The sequence below is a fragment of the Dendrobium catenatum genome, unplaced genomic scaffold, assembly GCF_001605985.2.
Source record: "Dendrobium catenatum unplaced genomic scaffold, ASM160598v2 fragScaff_scaffold_822, whole genome shotgun sequence".
Lineage (NCBI taxonomy): Eukaryota > Viridiplantae > Streptophyta > Magnoliopsida > Asparagales > Orchidaceae > Dendrobium > Dendrobium catenatum.
In genome coordinates this window covers 648,265-670,835 of record NW_021319284.1, presented here as the reverse complement: position 1 = coordinate 670,835, position 22,571 = coordinate 648,265, and the positions used below count along the sequence as shown (strand labels likewise).

Sequence of the window (22,571 nt, the reverse complement as noted above, 5' to 3'; positions counted from 1 at the left end):
CTACCACTGCTAAACACTTACAACAGGAGCAATTTGATGAAAGGGTCGAGCATGGTGTATATTTTGGGAGCGAGAGTGGAAAGGGCTCTTCCTCCACTATACATAGTAGAGGTGCACGGGGTCCTATGGATCAGTACATGACTACTGCAGGAGCAGATAGAGGAGAAGCAGATATGATGCCTGCAGGTGGTACTAGAGAGGGTCGGCGACAGGTTTGCATGGACATTGGGAGGTTTTTTTTTTAAAATGCAATACCATTTAATGTTGCTACATCGCCTGCCTACTTCAGTATGATGCGGTCTGTAGGATTGTATGGAAGAGGGTTGAAAGCACCTTCTATGTATGAGTTGCGCACTTGGATTTTAAAAGAGGAGTTGCAGAACACCGAGCGAAGCATTGGTGAGATTAAAAGGACATGGATTGAGACTGGTGTGACTATTATGTCAGATGGATGGCCTGACATGAAGAGCGGGAGCTTGATGTGCAAACAAAGAGAAGAAATCGGCTATCAACACTCAGAATGAACTCTCTCGTATATATTATGCACAACAAGAGGTTGAGAGAGAGGAGGTTGAGGAATAAGGGGTTGAAGGATGATGAAGACCCATTAGTGTGTGATGATGTGTCGTCTGATAATGAGTGATTCATAGATGATGAGACAGATTTGCCATTATCAGACTTACAGTTAGAAGATCTAAGTGTGGATGTCTTGAGGGGCGAAGCAGATCAAGTTGGCACATCCACTAGTACTGCAGTTGGCACATCCACTAGCTCTGCAGCACAACAATCAAGTAAAGGTATTCCACAACTTCTTATATGCTATTACATTACATTTATGTCAAGTGAGCAATGAACATGAATACTGATAATGATCTTTTATCTTAATGAACAGGGAAGATAAAAGTGAGTCATGTTGAAGATGAAGATGACATGGCATTCATAGATACAATTGGAGAAGAAGATTCACTTGAAGACCCATTTAGTGATGGGATATGATTTCATTTTATATGTTTTTTGTATTTTGGGAGTTTTGTTAAACTAATATTTTGTGATTTTGTACTTTGGGACATAATTTTATTGCATCTACATTCTTATTTTCCACTATTGCTATTATTTTCCTGCTAAAACCCTTAATTTTTCATTTACGCAATTCTGTGTCCATGAGGCTTACGCCTCAGACCGCCTCGAGGCTTACGCCTCGCCTCACGGACGAAAACCACCTCGAGGCGCAGTTACGCAATTTTAAACCTTGATTTGTATATGTGTGCACATGCACACACGTATTTAGACTGTGAAGATTAGATACATGTCAAACTGATGGGGGGAGGATTTAAGCTATCCAAGGAAAACCTTCAGGTTTTGTCCAAAAATTCTTCACATAACTCTGCTTTTAAGCTTCAAAACATCGCCAATTTACAAGTGAAAAGAGGCAGCCAAACAACCCTTTTTTCCTCCAGCCAAACCAACCCAAAAAGGGGAAACAGAAGGCCAGCAGGCGGCCTGGAACAGCAGCCGAAGGAACCACATGGGGGAGGGAATTGGGCAACCACGGGGAACAGCAACAGACAGCCACGGGACAGGAGCCAGCGGAGGAACCCAACGGCCAAATAGAGTGGGGGAGGGGGAATGAACCTAAAGAAGCTTTTATTACATATTAATGAGCCGAACTTAGTAGAAAACACAGCAGCTTGCAAAAGAAATATCAAAAACTGAGATAACCAAGTCCAAACAAGGGATCAAATCATTCCAAAAACAAGGCACATAAATTGCCCCCCCCTACCTATATCAAATTCTTCCCCGGTTGAAACTGCTCATCTCCTGATGATGATGCTTGAGTACGTTCCTAAACAGATGAAGGTCCAAGTTTTGAATCAAAACCGCATATTTTTTAAGGATCATTTCTCTTTCTTGTTTGAATTTGACCTGGAGATTTTGCTTTTTTCTTTTTGTATTTTTCTGTCCACAGTTGCATCTTCATCTGAAGCTTGTATAATTTTTTTTAAGCGGATCGGTAGAATCTCCTTGCGGTGGAATCCATCTGTTGGTTGGAATTTGGAATTTAGGATTTTCTGGATGATTTTCACCCACAAACTGATTTAATGTTTTCTTTTTTTTTTCCATTTTTTCTACATACTTAAAAAAGACACAAACAACCTAGGAATATACTAACCTAGGCACTGATACCAAATTGATGCAATCAAAAAGATCGCAAAATACATAAAAAAACTAGATCTTTCTTTTAGAATAAGAAAATTCAACAATTAAACAAAACACAACTTAACTTTCATATTATAAAAATGACACATATAAACTTATAACATAGAACATCTAAAATTGCTTTTAAATCGCTTGAGAAGAAAGATATAAATGGGTGGTCACTTGCGAAGAGAATAAAGAGATTAGAAGCCCGAGACGAAATCTTAGATAGGAGAAGAAGAAGTAGATAAAGCTCACAAGCTATCCAAGGAAAACCCGCAGGTTTTGTTCCAAAAATTCTTCACACAACTCTTCTTTTAAGCTTCAAAACATCCCCAATTTATAGGTGAAAAGAGGCAGCCAAACAGCCCTTTTTTTCCTCCAACCGAACCAACCAAAAAAGGGGAAACAAAAGGCCAGCAGGCGGCCTGGAACAGCAGCCGAAGGAACCACATGGGGGAGAGGAACGAGCAACCATGGGGAACAGCAACAGGTAGCCACGACACAGGAAAAGCCAGCCACAGGACAGGAGCCAGCGGAGGAACCCAATGGCCAAACAGAGAGGGGAGGGGGAATGAACCTAAAGAAGCTTTTATTACATATTAATGAGCTGAACTTAGTAGAAAACACAGCAGCTTGCAAAAGTAAAAGCAAAAACTGAGACAACCAAGTCCAAACAAGGGACCAAATCATTCCAAAAACAAGGCACATAAATCCCCCCCTGCCTACATCAGCAACTCAATTTTGATTTGAATAGAAGTTTACTTTGAGTGAACCATCCTTTAGTTGAGCGAATCAATTTGTTTACAGGTAAATTAAAATCCGAGCAATTGCTAGGAGATTCAAACATAATTATCAGTCTTATATAATGTGATTGTGAAAATGTATGCATGTGTGAAAAAGAGTGAGTTAAAGGAAGAGAAAGGAAATTTGATAAAGAGAGAGAGATATTTTACTAGAACCTTGAGAAAAAGAAAGAAGTAATTGAGATTGGTTTGTTTCTACTGATGATTCACTTAAGATTAATAAATAAAGCTAGGCTAAGTGAGATAAACAAAGAGATAAACCTTTAAAATATTATGTTGTTTGTAGGATTAAATAGATAAGTTGACACAGTTAAAAAACTTTTTAGGAGTACATGAATCGTGAGGTGAAATTAGATGATTCAAGTAGTCCCACCACTTGCATAATGCTCCAAATGGTTTCAGCTAATGGCAATGATCCGACCAATGGACAACGGTGACTACATTAATGATTGTAGCTAGCAATAAAAAATCCATTGATGATGATCATTAGTCAACTATTGGTGGCATTTGATGCTGGCAATTAGTGTCGACTTGGCCGAGTCAAATAATATGGGAGAGCTAAACCTCTTAAGCTTGTGAAGTCTCCTAGAAGTTAAATTCAAGAATAGATTTAAAAGATATAAGGCTTGAGCATCGTTTATCCAACTAAAGGGTTTGAAAGCCGCTTAAGCTTGAGTCAAGCATGCCCATAAGCTTTTCACACATCAAAAGCCATGGCATTAAACTACAAAAAAAAAAAAAAAAGTAGTAGTCAACTCATAGGCCCAAAACATATTGTGCTCCAACAAATCTTGTCAAGCTTGCTTCAATTTTATTTCATTACTAAGCTAAAATCTTAGGAACTTGATGAAGTCCTAACTGAGTCAAGAAATTTTAAGCCTCTATCTCTAAATAAAACTCTTAGGTTGATTCTTAAATGAATATGATTCTATATATAAATCCACATATAAAACCCATATTACTAAGAGAGAGCCACCTTGAAAAAAAAAAAACAAATGTAAGCAACTACAAGTGAAAAGTTGACCTTTTGAAATAGGTCACTGATTTTCAAAAGAATATCACAAATAAATTCAAGGATCCTCTCTTCATACAACTATTAATTGGAGTCATGATAATAATAAATCCACAAATCACCTATAAAATTGCTAAATCATAAAAACTATTTATATGATAAAAAGGAATAAATTTTATCCATCATTAATCACCTTGATCTTATTATAATCAACAAATGATCCATCTCTATACATAATAAATCCTAAGAAAATCACATATGGATACACAAAATATTCTCTCTATTCAAATACAACTCTATAAGGCTATAGACAAATGAGTGCACTTGAAGAATAGCTCGATACATGTTAATATAAAAATGATTTATGCTCATTTGAAATTTGAACATAATTTTAAAAAGTCATCATATAAATGAACAACTTTGAATATTAACACATTTGTTCTTTTATGTTCATGGATGTGCTTATATGTTGCTTAATAAAAAGCTCGCTAAGAACCTAATAAAATCCTCATTTAATATAGCTAAATTGCTTATTTGATGATTTCTATTTTTCTTCTTGCATTAATTTCCCTAAATTTTATACACTATAAAAATTATATGTATTATTAAAAATATAGGTATGATAAAAATATCAAATAAATAATTATAAATATATTTTTAAATATTTTTATTAGACTTTAAAGTTCACCAAATAACTTATGAATTGAACAAATTTAGATTAATATCTATAAATCCAATTACAACTGGTACTTTATATGCTTAAATTATTAACAAAAAATATATAATTAGTTAGGCTTGATTAGCACTTGACAATGGCTCAAACTCCATAAAAGAACTAATAAACGTGCTTGAACAAGTTTTTAAAACTTAGGCAATGTTCAACGTAGGCTTGAACTCAATAAAAAAAATGAATAAGCTTGAACAAAGTAAAACTCGACTCAACTTAGTTCATTTATAACACTCTTCTCTACTTACAAAACCTCAAATACTACCATAAGGTATGCCAAATGAACATCCAATATAATATTATAAATTAAAATATCAAGTAAACAATAAAGTTTCCCATAAAAGGCCCAAATACATGACTTATTATCCTTACGAAAGTACTAGGTGTATATGTTAACTAAAAATGGTTCACCAATCATTAATGTATCAACCCTATATTCAATTATATTATAGAAGTTGGTAAGAATAGTTTCATCATGTGAGCTATTAAGCAATTATCTGTTACCACCACATGACATCGAAAAAAAATTCAATCCAATACATTGAATAGGCGGAATTAGGGTGAGATTATTAAACTAGATTGTTCTTTTGAAGCAAGAAATTCTCAAATTCCATTATGTAAGAACTGGTTAGCAATACAAGGATTATAACAATGCTTCATTGAATATCCTCCCTCCAGCTTTATGATTCCATTAGTCTTACTCTAGATCTCCAACTCGATGACTTACTCTAGAATAGGAACTCTCTCTTCTCAAGGCCAAAACTCTTTAATTCGCTAGATTTAGAATTTCTACAAAGGGGCTAACTCGTATTCCTTATTTGACATTCCTTTATATGGAAGAGAAATGTTGTTTACAAAAGGTAGGAGTTAAATATAAATAATCATAACTCTAGTTAAGGAAGTTACAATAATGTGGCACCAAATAGATAGCTACCGTCAAGCAATCATCATAACTGCTTAGCAATAATCTCTTGATCACAAAGTTGCCCATTTCTCATTGTACTACTTAATGAGGTCGTTTTTACTTCCTCTCAATCTTGACTTCTCTTAGCAGCATGCTTGTTGGCTCGGGTTTTACTGAAGAACATTATGGATTCTCCCTAGAGTTCCCTCCTCATCTCCTATGTTCTCTCAACTCCACCCGTATTTCTCAAGTTACTAATCTCCTAATTATACACTCCAACTTTAAGAGGCGATTTACACCAGGGAATCAAGTAGTATGAAAGGGAAAAACTCAGCTCCTCTCTCCCAAGTATAGATTCTAAAGAAACTTCTCCATTCAGATCTCGTTCTTCAAATTTTTTTCTCTATTCAATGTCAATCAAGATTACACTTGTAGCACTGCTCAGACTTGATAGGTTGTCTCTACCAAAGAGTGAATTTTATTGATTTCATATATAAAACTGTGGGCTTTCTTGACATCTTTATCTCGGTTCTCAAGACTGGTAATTAATTTTGCCAAGAACTCCAAGCCAATAAAGCTGAGGCAAATATCATAAACATGCCTAGGATGGAGCTTGTCTTGATAAATAGTTGTCAACTTGTTGAAAGTGAAGTCAATATACAGCATACTTTTATCCCAAGTCTTAGTTAAATCCCCCAAAAAGGTGCACTACACTTTTGCTTACCACCTCAATCATCAATTTGTGAATGAAAAGCTATGCCCCTCTTAATAGTAGCATCCTTCATGGTTCGTAGTGATTTCCGGAAAATATTGAGGTAGTAACTATAATTCACCCAAACATTCTTGAAAAAGAGACAATGTTGCTTCTTCACTCATTATACTATGTTGACCCAAGTTTATTACCATCATCTTTGAGATATTGTCCGTCACAATAAAAATATAATCATGACAGCTACAAGTCAAAGACAATCCTCCTAGTACCTCCATGCACATACTCTCCCTTGACCAATTCGATGCAAACAAAGGGTGTATGGTCGTTGCTTCTTGTTAAAAAGAATTGAGGTGCAGTATAATGTGCATTCCTTCAGAAGTTTGGCCATATCAAGATGCATTGTTGGCTAGCAAATATATGGTTTGATGCATCTTTAGATATCTAAAGTATCTAGACACCTTGAAAGTGTGTGCTTCTCTTATCCATTTCACAAGACCAAAATCCTTTGGGATACAAAGTTGATTCGCCTCATAAAGAAGTCCCTTAATGGTGTATCCATCCTCGGTTGTTTTTCAGAACTTCTAAGAAGTCTTCATCAAGCTTGTAAAGTCAGGACACTCCTCATGCCTGGAAGGTTGCAGCTACATTATTGTTAACAATCTCTGGAGCTCATAAGAACATATTTATCCTCCTCTTGTTTTACACTCTATTCTAATATCAAATGACTATATTGAATTACTACAAATATAACATTCACTTCATGTGTCTAGCTTCTTGAAGCTTAAACTAAGTGTGGAGGTATTGAAGTTATTTGGGGTTGTATGAACCATGATTTCTTAGCCAAGCGCATGAGGTACTCAGTGCTTCACAGCTCGGTGAAAATTGAATAGTTACTTATAATATGTCAAGTAATTTTTACAGCACATTATATCAACTCAAAGTAGTATGCTATATGTCTCTCTTCTTGCATTAAAATTGTGTTTAGAGCATGTTCGGAAGCATCTACATTGACTTCAAGCAATTTCTATGGATTCTACAAAGCTAAAGCAAACGCCTCATTTATCCTCCTTTTCATTTAAAACAAATATGTCCTCATATTCCTCTCCTAAAACCAGGAGAATTTCTAGTTGGCCTTCGTTAGTGAATGAAAAAGTGTGATGAGTACAATTGCACATGAACTTCATTGCTTATTGCCATGTTTATAAAACTTCATACATACATCAAATTTTGCAGTTAAGAACAATCCTGTATGGCATTGTTTTCTTGAGGTCAATCTTAATCTCCTTGACGCAAACTTCAAAGCACAATCAAAGAAGGGTCCTTCACCCAGAGTTACATTTCTTCAGGTTCAGGAGGAGGTGATTCTTGTTCAATGTGTCAAACGCTTCATGCATATGAAATATATATATATATATATATATATATATTCCGCCCATATCTTGGTTTAGATGAGGATGTCATCAGGGCAGAGAATTATAAATTTCCCCATCTATGGTCTCAGAATATCATTCATGAGACACATAAATGTCATCAACATATTGCATCAAATGACATCATATCATCCACTCGAACAATCCATGCAATATTTAGGTGCATTTTTTCAAGTATGTTCTTGCTATGCTCAAATTTGTTAGTAGCTCAATTACAGATCTAACTATGTGAAAACTTCAACATGCTTTAGTTGGTCATGCAAATCATCCACTCTAGGAAGTGAGAACCATGTATTTACCATGATCATTTTAGTTCTTAATACTCTACACACATCTGCCAGCTACCACCTTTCTTTGACACCAGCATGATGAGCAATCCACATAGTCAACTACTTGGTTAAATGACTTATTGGTCTAGCAACTCAACAATTTATTTTTGATCTCTTCATCCTCCAAGGCTAAGTTTCAAAGCATCTTGATGCTGGGTACAGTATATTCCACTGTTCAAGTAGGAAGCAACCCTCTCAACTCTTTGAAAAGCTATTTGTAGTTGTCCTCTACCAGATGCATTTTCAAACCTTGATTGTTGAGAACCAAGAGCATCACTTTTCCTTTTTCCTCCTCTTGGTTCTTCTTAGATTCATCTCATGAAAGGGCCTAAGCCTTCCATAAGGCTTCTTCTATTGAATAAAAGGCAAAATGAAATGATGACAAGTGTTTATCATCCTCTTCACCTATCCATCCCCACCATATTTAAAGGTAGAAAACCCTTAGTCTCATTGATAGTGTACCTCAAACCATTATTGTTTAAACGTATAGAAGATGTCATCTTGGTTCAATATACATAAATTTCCTAAGTATTTTACAAATATCAAAAGGAATCACTTCACACATCATCTTGTTAGGTACTCATGAGTAGGCGTGCAAACGGTCGAGTCGAGCTCGAGTCAGCGGTTGTTCGAGCCGAGCTCGTCTGAGAAATGCCGAGCTCGAGCTCGAGCTCGAGCTCGACTTGACAGAGTAAAAAAATGCTCGTCAAGCTCTCGAGAAGCAGTTCGAGCTCGGACGTGCTCGTGTTGTCACCAGTTCTGCGTTTTCGCCAATGCCGCTTTGGCACCAGTTCCGCGTCGTCGCCAGCTCTGCTCGTCGCCAATGCCGCGTCTACGCCAGTTCCGCCTTCCGCGTCGTCACCAGCTCCGCTCGTCGCCGCTTGCACCAGCCGTTCGTGTTTAGAGTCAAATGTCAATGCCGCGTCCGTCGCCAACATTCGCGTTCGCCGTCGGCATCCACGTCCGCTTCCAACGCCAACGTCTGCGTACGGCTTGACTCGGTTATGTCATCCGGTTCGACCCCGGTTCGACCGGTTCAACCGGTTCGACCCCGGTTCGACCGGTTCAACCGGTTCGACCCCGGTTCGACCGGTTCAACCGGTCGAACCGTGAACCGCTCTCTCTACCGGTTCATTGCCCGGTCCGGTTTTCACAACCTTGGTATTAACCACCTCTCGCTGCACTTAGATCCACAAGATAAACAATTCATCACATTTGTTAAGGTCAATTGTTATATTTGGTTCTTTTCACTTAGGCGTTGCATCAAGAAAAGACTCGAGTCTAGTTGATTCAGGACTTTAACGCTTGATCGAATCCATAGCAATAACCACCCTATTTTCCTTGACATCCTTCTTAAACTTCTATGAAAATTGTTTCAAATGAAGCTTCCATCATTTCCCTTTATCATGTCCCAAAATCTAACAATGTTCACAATAAAAGCTTTTTTAAAAAGTAGAGGTTGTGGAATAACCTTTGTTAAAACCCTTTCAATTCCACTTCATCTTGGGATCCTTCGTTTCTCCTCCATTCTTGCTGATAGGGGGTTTGTTACCTCAGTTTTTGTTTTTTTTTTCCTGGATCATCACAGAAATATTTGACTGGGAAGAGAATTAGTTCAATAAAGATGCTTCAATATAGCCTTAACGTGTACTTCATTAACATGGAAACATCTTCCAATGACAACACAATAATAAGGGAAAGTAATTTTTCTCTATATCGTATCCCAAGATCTAAAGATTGTTCACAATAGAGTTTATTATTTAGAAAAAGAGGCTATGAAATCACCTTAGTTATAACACCTTTTAGTTCCACCTCTTCTCATTCATTTGCCTTCCATTCTTATAGATAAAGGGTTTATTGCCTCTATTTTTGTTATTTCTCCCAATCTTCATGGCATAAATACTTGCTTGACCAAGATCTCTAATGCAGCCTTCTTGTGTACTTTGTCTACGCGGAGACATTTTTCAATGGCACAACAATCATTAGGGCTCATCTCCTAAACTCTATCATGTGATCTTTCACAATTTGCTCTTGTCATTATCCAGGAATACGCCACTTCATTTTGTTTCTTCATACTATATCGAGTAGAAGCGTTGGTGGAGCAATTTCTTGAATTGCCCTTAGGTAATATTCTGACACTCATATCAAAGAAAGTGTTCCACCAAGTTAATGCATGCTAGGTGAGTTTGAGGAAACCAAATGAAAACTTCCCTTGGGAAGTATACCCATTGAGCCTAAAGTAGATTTCACAGTGGTCTAATCAAAAATATGACTTTTCTACATCAACCCTTCAAAAATAGGAATATAAATTTTGGCATGGGCCTTGGTGTTATCCTTCGGAAGAAGGCTCAAAATTCTCATCATCTAAGTTTTCATATTTGTCAAAAGTTCTACCAGCTTCTCAAGATATTAATGATGAGATCTTTCTCTGAGACTGATATTCCCTATAATTTGGTTCTTGTTTATCCCCTACAATCAGTTTATTCATCATCAGATCATTGCTGCCATCTATAATTAAGGGACCACAACTTGGTTAGTCAAGTCATAGCCTCACATTAGGTTTCTCTTTGTGATACTAACATCTTTGTTCTTCCCTTTCTTCTTACTAAAGTCTGTAAGGGTAAAGAAAGGTTCTCTCTTCTACTAACCGCTCGTCATCAAAATCATACATCATGATTCTTCCCAAACCTAGCTCTCCAATAACAAGAATTTGACTTGTTATCACCAACATGATACCAAAAAGGAATCCATTCAAAACCTCGAGCAACAGGCACCGAGTAAGATTGTTAATCTATATTATTAGTTCTTGAGCAAGAAAAACTTCAAGGAAGAACAAGTCAATAATACAAAAAGGAGAAAGATGATGCTTCCTTGAATCCTCTAAAGACTATCTCTAACATAAAATCTCTCATCTTTAGGCCTAAACTTCCTAATTTAATGAATTCAAAATTTCTCCAAAGAGGCTAGCTCCAACTCCTTCAACATCACTTCATATAGATAGGGAATGTCAATTACAAAAGATAAGCATTAAATAAGGAAATTACGACTCTATTTGGAGAAGTTAAGAGAAAAGAATGGTGAATTTGGTATTGAGATCATAGACTGTTGATGCAAGGTTATCATAACTACCCGGCATTAATCGCTTGGTCATGGATTTACTAGTCTTTCAAGCGATTCTTCCCAAAAAAATTTTAGTTCCATTAGGCAACATGTCAATCAGCTCATGTACCTCTCGACAACATTGTGGATTCTCTCAAGAATCCCCTTCTCAACTCCTAAGTCCTCCCGAATTATGCTCCACATGTCTTTCCCAAGCTATTGATCAAACAAACACTTTAAACAAGTAGCATATAGGCTACCTAAGCAAGCACTTTAATGATCATGAACTAATAACTTGTGTTCAAGATTAAAAAAAAAAAGTAACCTAAAGATGCTCAAATGGTCCATTAAAGGATAACATAAATGATAAAAAAAGGATACCATTGCCATAAATGATCTTCTAAACAAAGATAACAAGCCTAAAGGAGCATCAACCAAGTTTTTCATGTTCATTAACTAATTTATATAAACAAGTGAAATCAGCTCAATTATTTAATGATCTAGCCATACAAAAAAGTGTATTGGCAGTCAACAAAGTTGATATTTCTCACCATTGCTCATTAAAAACTATATGAATCGATTAAGTTTTCTAATATGCACTTGCATCATAGAAATAAGTGATTAAGATTGCTACATCTGTTTATACAAGCGTGCCAGAAGGCTATTTAGAGATCAATGTAACAAATATTGTAGGAGAACCAAGCAAAAAAACAAAACGTGCTTTGTAAAAAACTTCATCGGAGCACAATTATCCAAAAAGATAAGCATATTGAGAAAAGAATAGGAAGCTCGAAGACAAGATAACTGTGGTTATTATCTACAAGGCGTAAGTCTACCTATGACGGTAAAGCCGACAGCTAGCTTTAAAACGGAGAAAGAATATAATCTACAAAAATAAAAAGAATGCCACCAGCAATGTATGAGGCTACAATTTTGGCCGGAACCCTAAGCAGAGCTCACGAGAGAAGGATATAGGTAGTTGCGAGAATCTTCGACAAATGGCGAGAGTGATTTATTTCCGATTGTAAATTGATAAATCCAATTTGCGAGCATCCGTTTGATTTTGCAGGGAGGGTATCGAGTGAACCGACAATAAAATTGAACCAGCTCATATTTAAGTAATATTTAATTTCGTAATATATTTCCCATCATTTAAGTCAACAACTAAATAAAGAAACAATTTGTTAATCCATAAAAAGCATATTATTAACCTTTAAACGATCATATTTTAGTTAAAAATACTGTTATGAACCTCGTCACATGTTCAAAAGATATTATTTAGTATTTAAAAAATAAATTATAATTTTATAAAAAATATTTAAATTTATTCATTAATTGATTAAAAGATCATATAAATTATGATTAAACTAATTCGCGAGTGTATTGCACGATCATCAAATAATATCAATTTATTATACCTACCATAAATTACATAAGATCAATAAATAATATTATATATATATATATATATATATATCTCAACAGTTTTTTATCAATCCTAAATGTTTTCTCTCTATAATATCTATAGATATAATGTTTTTTTAGCAATCTCAATAAAAATATTCTTAATCATTTCACATTTGATAGTTTAAACAACTTAAGTGATAATGAGTCTTTAAACATCAACTATCTCCCACATAAATGCACTGACCATCAACATGGAAATTTTGAGAATAAAAATAATACAATTCTTTACAAGTGTAAAATTCTATAATTTTTTTTTTTTTCACATGAATGATTATCAAAATAAATAAGTCTTTTTTAATTGCACAGTAAAAATGAAGAGATTATTGATGGGGAGGTCTCTATAATGGGGCAACACAAGTGGTAACCCATGTTTGGATGAAGATATCTCAATTCACATAAAGCAACCAAAGTAGAGTAATAGAGCACCAAAGAAGCTAGAGAGTCATAACATTATTCTAGGTGAGCTATGTATGGAGCAGTTTTTGTGTCAGAATATGACAAATAGTGTACTCAAGAAAGAAGCGTGGCATGAGGTTGTGCATGCATTGAATCATCGATTAGGCATGAATTATATAAAGTCTATAGTTATGACGATATATAAGAACATGAAATTCAACTTACGTATGATATATCAGCTTTCAAATTGTAGTGGCTAGGGGATGAAAATTTACATTCGACGATTGCAATAGATGAAGTTTGAGATGAGATAATATATATACAATTGATAGCCTAAACATATATTTAACATATAGTCGATTTGATTTGCACTAATCTTTTAATCCCATGTTTTCTTTTTGCCATTCTTAGGCATACCCCAAGGTGGACAGATTTCATAGGAATTCTTTTAATCGATATGATATCTTTGAAAAAAATATGTTGGGACAAAATTGCATTAGGAACAACAACACGTTCTAGCTAAAATGTCAATCAGTCAGAACATGAAAAAGAAAAAGACGATGACTCTACTGGTGATGATTTTATGTCAACCAATAGGGTTAATTTTATAGAGAAGATGCATGTCATGCAAAATCATGCTTTCACTGATATTGATGAAGATATAGAAGAACGAGCTAGTGCAATATTGATGAGCATACGATCAATTGATGATGCCGACAAAAACAATAGACAAAACAAATAAAAGGTAGATATGTTACATTAATAGAATTAATGGTTTGTCATAACAATAGCACAAAGAAATTCATCACAAAATACGACAAAATGTGCCTTGTTTACTATTGATGAATATTTATATAAAACAGGTAGCTTGGATAATATCTCCATTTGAAGCAATACTTGTTGTCCATGAGGACTTATTGGAAAATCTAGATAACCTTAATGAAATGGGAAGGACCATTATTAAATTGATGCATTGAGAGTGTGCTTAGTCGCCACCCATGTTTTTTTTGCTGTGCCTGCATGATTGCCTTGATTACAATTTGTTAGACTGTTCATGTAATCTTTAGTTAGTATGCTACCTTTTTTTAGTTATATTCTTTTGCATGTAAGTCATCGCAACTATTTTTCTTAATAAAAGAAATTTCTTTTGTTGATGTTTATCTTATAACTATTTTTAATAAATTGCATCTTATGTCAATGAATAATTGATTTTCTACATCAGTTATAGTAATGCCTAACTATCTTCAACATGACATGTTCGACAAGTTCAACAACTTGCTCAATTAACACATTTGTATTAGTAATGAATTAATTGAGTCATTAGAAGGGAGCAGAGGATACAAAGGCCCATGTTCAATAGGGCCTACACTGGGCGACAATGCATTGCCAATATTCTTTCTAGTTATATGCTATGGTCTTACAATTATTTAAAGTTATCCACTAAGGCATTTCGATAATTGGAGTAGTTGGTTGGTTGTAGCTTGATAATGGATAGTAGGTTCATGAGAACAAATGAACAACTCACTATTTTTTTTGGAGGGGTTGCCACATACTTTATAGACAGCTTTGTGAGTCATTCTGACATTCACTTCAAACAATGACCCGCTATTTCAATCTAAAGTTAAGAATGATTGTATCATTAGCAGAAGAATTTATTAAAGCCAACCCTTTATATGTTTTAACCAACAATTCTACCCTTACTTAAAAATGCTATTAGTGTAAGAGATGGTACTTATATTCTCACCGTAGTGAATAAAGAGCTGCAAAATTGACACCGAAATAGAAAACATTCACTTCACAGAATGTTATAGCTACAATGTCATTTAATCGTAAGTTCTACGTTGCTTCTGGTTGTGAGGGATCTACAGTTGATATGAGGGTGTTAAAGCTTATCTTTGTCAATTTCTTCATATTAGTGACACTTATGATGAACTTTTTTAATAGCCAACATGTTTAACATTTCTTTTGTAATGCACTTGCTATATTGTTTTTTCTCTTATAAATGTGAGAATGCACTTTTTATAAAGAGAATCGATGTCTTAACCAAGGTTTTGAAAATCGGACCGAACAACGAACCAGGAGGTTCATGATTCAACCAGCCGAACCGATCAAACCGGGGTCGAACAGGATAATACAATAAATACTAATATTATTAAAAATCATAAAATGAATGAAAAATTTTCCTCTAAAATTATAAAGTCAATAACTCACTGATGTCCATTTAAGGTATAGAATCAAGGTTAATGAAGATAATGGTGAATAAAGATTAGTCAAATTTATGGGCTTAATCCTTCAAAGCACTAATCACTTGTATAAAGGAAAAAAATTACTTGTGCAAAACTTTCGTCATCTCATCCATGAGTTATTGACTTTCTTATGCAAAATACTAAAATCATTTAGAGAATATAATATGATACACTTTATTGTGAATGTAAGTCCCTCTTCTTTAAATCTTATTTAAGTTCATTTATAAGCTTGTAGGTACTTATTCAGTTATTTGCATGACCATGAGTTTGCATTTTCAATACTTCTATAAAATTTTGGGTATCAAATTTCTTTATTTGTTTTTTTTTCTTCTACGTTCTGATACAAACTCAACTTATTTTAATGTCAAGAACAATTAACAATGGGACAAATCCACCAATAAATTATTCAGGCAGGAATTCGAAAAAAAAATTCTATGGATTTAGACAGATGTAATAGAAGAACCAAAGCATTGATGTCCATTTAAGATATAGAATCAAGGTTAATGAAGATAATGGTGAATAAAGATTGGTCAAATTTATGGCTTAATCGTTCAAAGCACTGATCACTTGTATAAAGAAAAAAAATCACTTGTGCAACACTTTCGTCATCTCATCCATGAGTTATTGACTTTCTTGTGAAAAATACTAAAATCATTTAGAGAATATAATATGATAAACTTTATTGTGAATGTAAGTCCCTCTTCTTTAAATCTTGTTTAAGTTCATTTATAAGCTCGTAGGTACTTATTCAGTAATTTGCATGACCATGAGTTTGCATTTTCAATACTTCTATAAAATTTTGGGTATCAAGTTTCTTTATTTGTTTTTTCTCTTCCACGTTCTGATACAAACTCAACTTATTTTAATGTCAAGAACAATTAACAATGGGACAAATCCACCAATAAATTATTCAGGCAGGAAGTCGAAAAAAAAAAAATTCTATGGATATTATACAGTGTAATAGAAGAACATGAGCATGAAAGTTTAAAAATCAGATTACTATATTGAATGAAGGGCTCTAGTTACATATTACCAGATCAAATAGCTTTATAGTAAAAACCTGAAATAAGTAAGGAAGAAGTTAAAGTGATACTGTGTTCCGTAGCCGAGAGACCATTGTTCAGCCGATCCAACCATATGGAATTCAACGAGTGTAAAAAATAACAAAAATTGGTAAAAGATCAACACTGATCGTTAACTTAAATGACAGAGATGAGAGAAATCACATTAGAAATTTCGTAATCAACCTGCGTTGGGATCTGGCTAGTTCGAGCTCGGTCGGCAACCAAAGGTGAGTCGAAGCAGATAAGCGTGTCAGGTTAGTTGTGCGCTGGCGGTTGAGAGGTCGAAAGAGGCCATCTGCTTCTTGCCTTCTTCTTTGGATGGACCGATGGAGGAATCGGGAGGGAGTCGAAATCGAGGGTTTGGTTATGTTAGAGCAGACGAGCAAGCGAGTAATAGCGTGTGATCAAATCCCTACGCCGTTCGATCGCAGATGGACAGCTTTGATTTTGAGATTTTAAAAACCGTCCGGTTCTTCTAAAATCGCCTGGTTCGCCCGATTGAACCGGGTTCTTAGCCGATTTTTGCCGGTTCTATGTGCAGCAGGTTATCTCAGCTGATCAGATCGCCGGTTCACGATCGAACTGGTTGAACTAACTGGTCCGATCCAATTTTGAAAATCATCGTCTTAACATCAAAATTTTACTCATCATAGCCACCAATGAAGTTTGCCATAAAACTCATATTTCAAATATCCGTCATAAATTTTGGATTTCATTTTCAAATAATTTAACATCATCTATCAAAATTTAATACTTATTTTGCAAAATAGTTCTTTTAAACTTTCGATTTTGTTTGGGATAACTTTTTTATTACATTATAAAACTGCTTTATAGAAAGTAAATTTTTGAAGCTATTATAAAAAAAACTTTTCGTTATAAAATTTTCTTAAAAACAATAAAAAAGCATGTTCGAATATAAATTATGATTGCAGTCTAAAAAGTAAAATAATAAGAAAGTTTTTCCAAATAAAATTTAGATAAGATTTATTAAATTTAAATTTATAAGAAATCTTATTAAAATTAAATCGTACTAGTTGCCAAACAGCCCCTTAACTTTACTAACTGATTTCATATGGAGTTAAAACATCTATTTCAAAAGAATTTTAGCTAATTAACTCAATGGAGACTTAAATTCTAGATCCTTCAACTGACTCATCATCAGAATTTTAGCTAATCACGGCAAAAATCTCCGCGTTATTCCATGTCAATTGAATCGAAGCTAGCCGTCCGATCAAAACAATCAGGGAACGATTTCCCATTGGACGGTGAAGATCGGTCTGCCAGTATACCTAATTTATAATCGGAATAGCTGAGACCGTTAACTAACACACCGGCGTAAAGAAGCGGGCCAAGTTATTCATTGCGTCTATCTCAACCTCCGCTCTCTCTCTCTAAAACCCAAAACCTCCTCCTCCTCCTCTCTCTCTCTCTCTAAATCCCTAGAACCCCTTCGGCTCCGGCGATGGCCGCCGGAGAATGCGAGCAGGAGTACTTGATGCTCAAAGATGTCCGAATAGACCTCAATAGAGACGGAGTTTTTGGAGAGGAGGGGTTTGCGGGTTTCTCACTGTGCCTATGGATTTACTTATCCAGTTCGGCTTGGCCTTCCTCTGTGATTCTTGGGCAGGTTGTTTTTGTTTCCACTCATTTTCTATTGTATCGACGAGAGAGTCCAGCTTCCCTTTTCCGTATTTGAGCTGGCTTTTGGGGTTTCTTTTCTTCGATATTTGGGTAGTACATTGGTTCGTTTGTTGTCTTTTGGAGATTTTGTTCATTGATCGATTTTGCTTACTCAATTAAAATTTGAAGCGGTGCCTAGGTTTTGCAATTTCCGTTTGTTGGGACGGTTGAAGAACAGCCATCGGTTGATTGCTGTGCCCTTTGTCATCCAAGAAAATCAGCAGAAGTTTTTTTTTTTTTGTATTTCTCTATTATTTGGTATAAACGTTGCTAGTGAATCATTATTTTGTTTAAGAGGATTAGTAGTTACTTGGCTGAGTGTCATCCTCAGTTTTCTTTGGTCTACTTTTTTTTTTTTTTTTGAAGCAAATGCAAAGAGCTATATTATTAGAAAACTAAGAAAAGAAAACAACAATTAAGTGATAGCTAGCCTATCACAGTCTTCCTTCACTAAAACAGTAAAAAGTGAAGGAATATCATTATGGAAAATGTCCCAAAAGAAATCACTACTAAGAGCATTGGTTGCTCAACAATTGGCAACCTTATTCTCATTTCTGAAAGTACAATTAAAAATAATACGCTTAAAATCAAATAAGAAAGAAAAATCTAAAGAATCATTGTTCTTTGGTCTACTTATCAATGTTTTTTAGCATAAGAAAGACATTGTATGTTCCTTTGTTTCTAGTTGATTTTATTCTATCTACCTTTCGTTATCCCTGAGATTTCCCACCGCTTTCATAACCAGAAGATGGAAGCTGCAGCTTATCTACAGCTTTGTCTTCAACTTTTTGTATACCATCTTTGTTTTCTATTTACTCACAGAAATCCCCTTTGCATTTCAGTCATGATTTAACTTTAACCCTTAAAAGTTATAGCGAATATCATTACTCATTCTAAGCTGCTTACCATTAGCAGCTAATGTCTTCCTTGCAGTGTATGTTATCTCGACAATAAAGGAATATGCCTTGTACAGATGTTTTTTCTTTCACTTCTTTCGCTACTTTTTTTCTCCTAATGTATTTATTGTATAAAACTCTCGCGCCTTCTGGAACTGTTTTCACGCATATATGTGTTCTAATCGTTGGAAGTTGTAAATGTTATGCATATAAAATTTGTCTCAAGTAGATGTCCTTTCTCCCTTTGTAGCTAGAAATGTTTGCAACAATCAGCTTGTGCTTTGTGCTTTGAGCTACACGGATGGAAACTCTCCATCAGTTTCTTCAAAATAAATAAATAAATAAATAAGATTTTTGTTTTGCCCTCACCATTTTCATGATCTAAATTATTAAATGCATCAAGTATTGAAGTGAGTTTTTGATTAAAAAATACCAACATGATAACCTATATTTTCTTGCTTAGGTTTCTTGTTTGGTGAAGGCAATGCATATTACTTTATTGTCTTTCAGATTTTTTAGCATAATGAGCATGCAAGCTTATTTTTCATGATTCATGCAGGTCTCATCAGAAATTGAGGGCGAAGTTCCTTTCCTTGCACTAAACGAGCAAAACAAGTTGATCCTCTTTCCATTGATGTTCTTGCACAGTGAAGCATCATTTGCGGGTAGCACCTTTCCATGGTCTGATATCCATCATATAACTTCTGAGAGTGAATGCCCACTGGAGAGATGGGTTCATGTTGGATGTAAGGTATGTTCCTATGTGAGTCACGATTTAGATAAGAGATTCCTTCAAGTGGAAAGACCTTTATGGTAGTTGCTTTTTGTTCTTCATAAATGTGGACCACCTTGAAGTGGTAAAGATATGATGGCTTCTCATTGTCCCAAATATTAGGATAATGGGACGTGTGCTGAGAGGTCAATGATCTTGCTTGTATAAATAGAATCTTATGGTATAAACATGATATTTGCAGTATGTATTTTTCTTTAAATTATTGAACTGCTAGATTATGAATGTATACAATAAATAACAACAACATCAAACATTTATCCCACTATGTGGGGCTACATGAATCCTTTTTCTCCATTGTGCTAGTGCCCTGTTAATGTATGAGTTCTTAAATTCACATCTTAAATTTTTTCCTGTGTTACTGATGGAGTTATCTGTGTGCATATCGATATGATAAGGGATTAAATCTCTTTAATGTTCTGTGTGGTATATGTTATGACTCTCACAAGTGTCCTGGTCTTACTTCTGCCTCATATTTCATAAATTCTCATCTAATTCAGCACTACTTTGTCACTAGAATTTTGTGATTTAGCCTTGATATGTCCAAGTTAATGCTATACCTTTTTCTGAAAGGAACCTCTGGTCAGATCACCACCTTTTTATTTACCCTTTTGCTAGTTATTTTGACTAGTGAGAATCCCTTCAGTACAAGTATGCGTAACTTCCTGTTGAATTATGAATGACCTAATAGCATTGATATAAAGCCTTTACTAATTAAGGAAAAGGTGTTATAGTAATGAATATGAATCGTACCATTGAATTTGATCAGTTGTTGTTAGTTGGATTCACGTTTATGATCCTTTTCACTCTTGATTTTCCATGCATGAAGACCTAATTTGGAGGCATTTTCAAGAATTTTATAATACTTGCTAGTTAAGTGAGAATCCCTTCAGTCATATCTGTATGTGTGGGTGGTAAAATCATGAACTTTTGGTGCATATTTAGATGTATGTTGTTATTCTCTTTAAATTTATGGAACGTATATCGATGAAAAATAAAGATATTAAGAGATGGACTTTTGCAGCATTAAATCCAATGCTTGTATAGTTGAAACTTCATGATTTAACATTTAAGCATTAGCTTTCATGTGAGTAGCACATTCCCCTAGCCTCAGCCAAGGATCATCATTATTTCTGAAACTCTCTCTCCCTCCCTCGCTCTCTACCTCTACCTCTCTCTCTCTCTTTTCTCTGTCTTATGCCTTCTTGATCTCTCTTCTTCTTTCGCTTTTTCAGTCTTTATCTATACCCTTTGCTTATTGTTGATTCATGTTCTTTTGAATCCAAGGATTAAAACTTAACCATTTATGATTTACTCAAGTTGTGTATTCATCCTTGTATTTCAAGTCTAAAATTCATGAAGAAATGATTTTACTTCTTTTTAGTTGAAACCCATGCTTATGAATATCTTGTGCGAAATATCTCCGCACTCCCTTTCTCATGATTCATTGGTAATCTACAATGCTTTAGTTTCACTATCTTAAAGTTTTACTATAAAGGACATAACAATTATCTTCTTGACATTCAAATAAAAATTGCACAACACACGTGGCTTCTGTAACTGAATGATCTAGATAGGTGTTTACACATGCTGCTTTTTTAATCAAAACCTGGAACTTCTTGCTCACAATGGGCAATCTTATTGTTGCTCTTTGCCTGCTTATGATTCTAAGCACATATAGGGAACAAGAGGCTACATGTAGCCTTCTTCTCGTTTCTTATAACAACTTATTAAGTGTTTCCTTCTGATCTTCTATCATCAGGCAACAGCAGACTACATTTGCCTTTACCTAAATGGGGAGCTTTCTGACAATATGCCTCTCTCTTCTTCATCTGATGATCATAATCTTGATAACTTCAAGAAAGTTGCTTTGGCTGGTAGCAGTGGAAATGATGGAAAGCTTCAGGGTTATGTTTATAATGCTTCCATGTTATCTTTGTCAGCATCCATTAAAGATGATTTTGCTAAGGTGAATCCTTGATACATGTATAGCAATTCTATTTGTGGCCGTGAACTGAATTTGGCGTGGTTTTGTTTATTTTACTATTTATGTTACTTGATTGCTGATGCATGGTTTCTATTTATTTCAGAATCCACCGGTAAAGTTATCTCTTAATGGTTCATGCACTTCTGATGCACTCGAAGTTGGCAATGATGGTGTTTGGAGCATTGTTGGTGGAAAGGTATGATGGCTTTAACTCGCAATAAAGCTGTAGATTGATATTGGCATTGTCTACTGGAAACTGCCAGTCGAAGGTTGTGTGAAGTATCTATGATACATTAAAATCATGTCATGCTATTAATATTATGTTGACCTCTAATGCCGCACACTCACCTCCGACTGGCTCCCGCTCCCCATGATCCCACAATCGCTACTCATGACACAACTCCTCCTCGCCCATGTCATAAACAGAGGCAAGCATTCAAACACTAAGATTTAAAAAAAAAAAAAAAAAAAAAAAAAAAAAAAAAAAAAAAAAAAAACTTACAAATAGAGACGAAACCAAAGCTCTTTCTGATTCGCTCATCTCTCTCCCGTTCGCACATAGCCGCTCGACATCGATCGACTCTGGCATCTCCAACCGGCCTCCCTCTTCCATGCGTGACACCGGCCATAAACAACTTGACCGATTCCGACTCCTTCCTTCAATCCAGGACTGGGACCTAGCCGACCCTGCCAACTACTGCCTCTGCCTGCCGTGCTTCCTTCTCCGTGCCCGAGCTGGACCTCCGGCCTCCTTTCCTTCGCCGTCGACTCGCCAGCCTTACTTCCGACAACCTGTGAACCCGAAGCCGGCATGCCCAAGATTGCCGCAA

The 22,571-nt window shown here is 35.3% G+C and overlaps 2 protein-coding genes across 7 annotated transcripts in view; one reads left to right on the top strand and one right to left on the bottom strand.

The window, feature by feature from the left end:
• LOC110100112 overlaps positions 1-22,567 on the bottom strand; it is a 26,646-nt gene extending 4,079 nt beyond the window's left edge. The window contains exons 1-2 of one of the 5 annotated variants that reach the window (XM_020827517.2): positions 16,572-16,764; positions 16,358-16,416 (exon numbers count right to left, since the gene is read on the bottom strand). Coding sequence is in view for 1 of the 5 variants with exons in the window: in XM_028696716.1 (XP_028552549.1) it covers positions 22,244-22,370 (127 nt within the window). In the remaining 4 variants the exon portion in view is untranslated. Of the gene's footprint in view, positions 1-16,357; positions 16,417-16,550; positions 16,765-22,243 lie in introns of those variants that run through there. The other 4 variants (XM_020827518.2, XM_028696716.1, XM_020827519.2 and 1 more) reach the window with 4 other exon arrangements.
• LOC110100113 (SH2 domain-containing protein A) overlaps positions 17,703-22,571 on the top strand; it is a 41,496-nt gene continuing 36,627 nt past the window's right edge. The window contains exons 1-4 of one of the 2 annotated variants that reach the window (XM_020827521.2): positions 17,703-18,015; positions 19,524-19,715; positions 21,517-21,723; positions 21,845-21,937. In XM_020827521.2, the coding sequence (XP_020683180.1) occupies positions 17,851-18,015; positions 19,524-19,715; positions 21,517-21,723; positions 21,845-21,937 (657 nt within the window). In that variant the 5' untranslated portion in view covers positions 17,703-17,850. The remainder of the gene's footprint in view (positions 18,016-19,523; positions 19,716-21,516; positions 21,724-21,844; positions 21,938-22,571) is intronic. The other variant, XM_020827520.2, reaches the window with a different exon arrangement.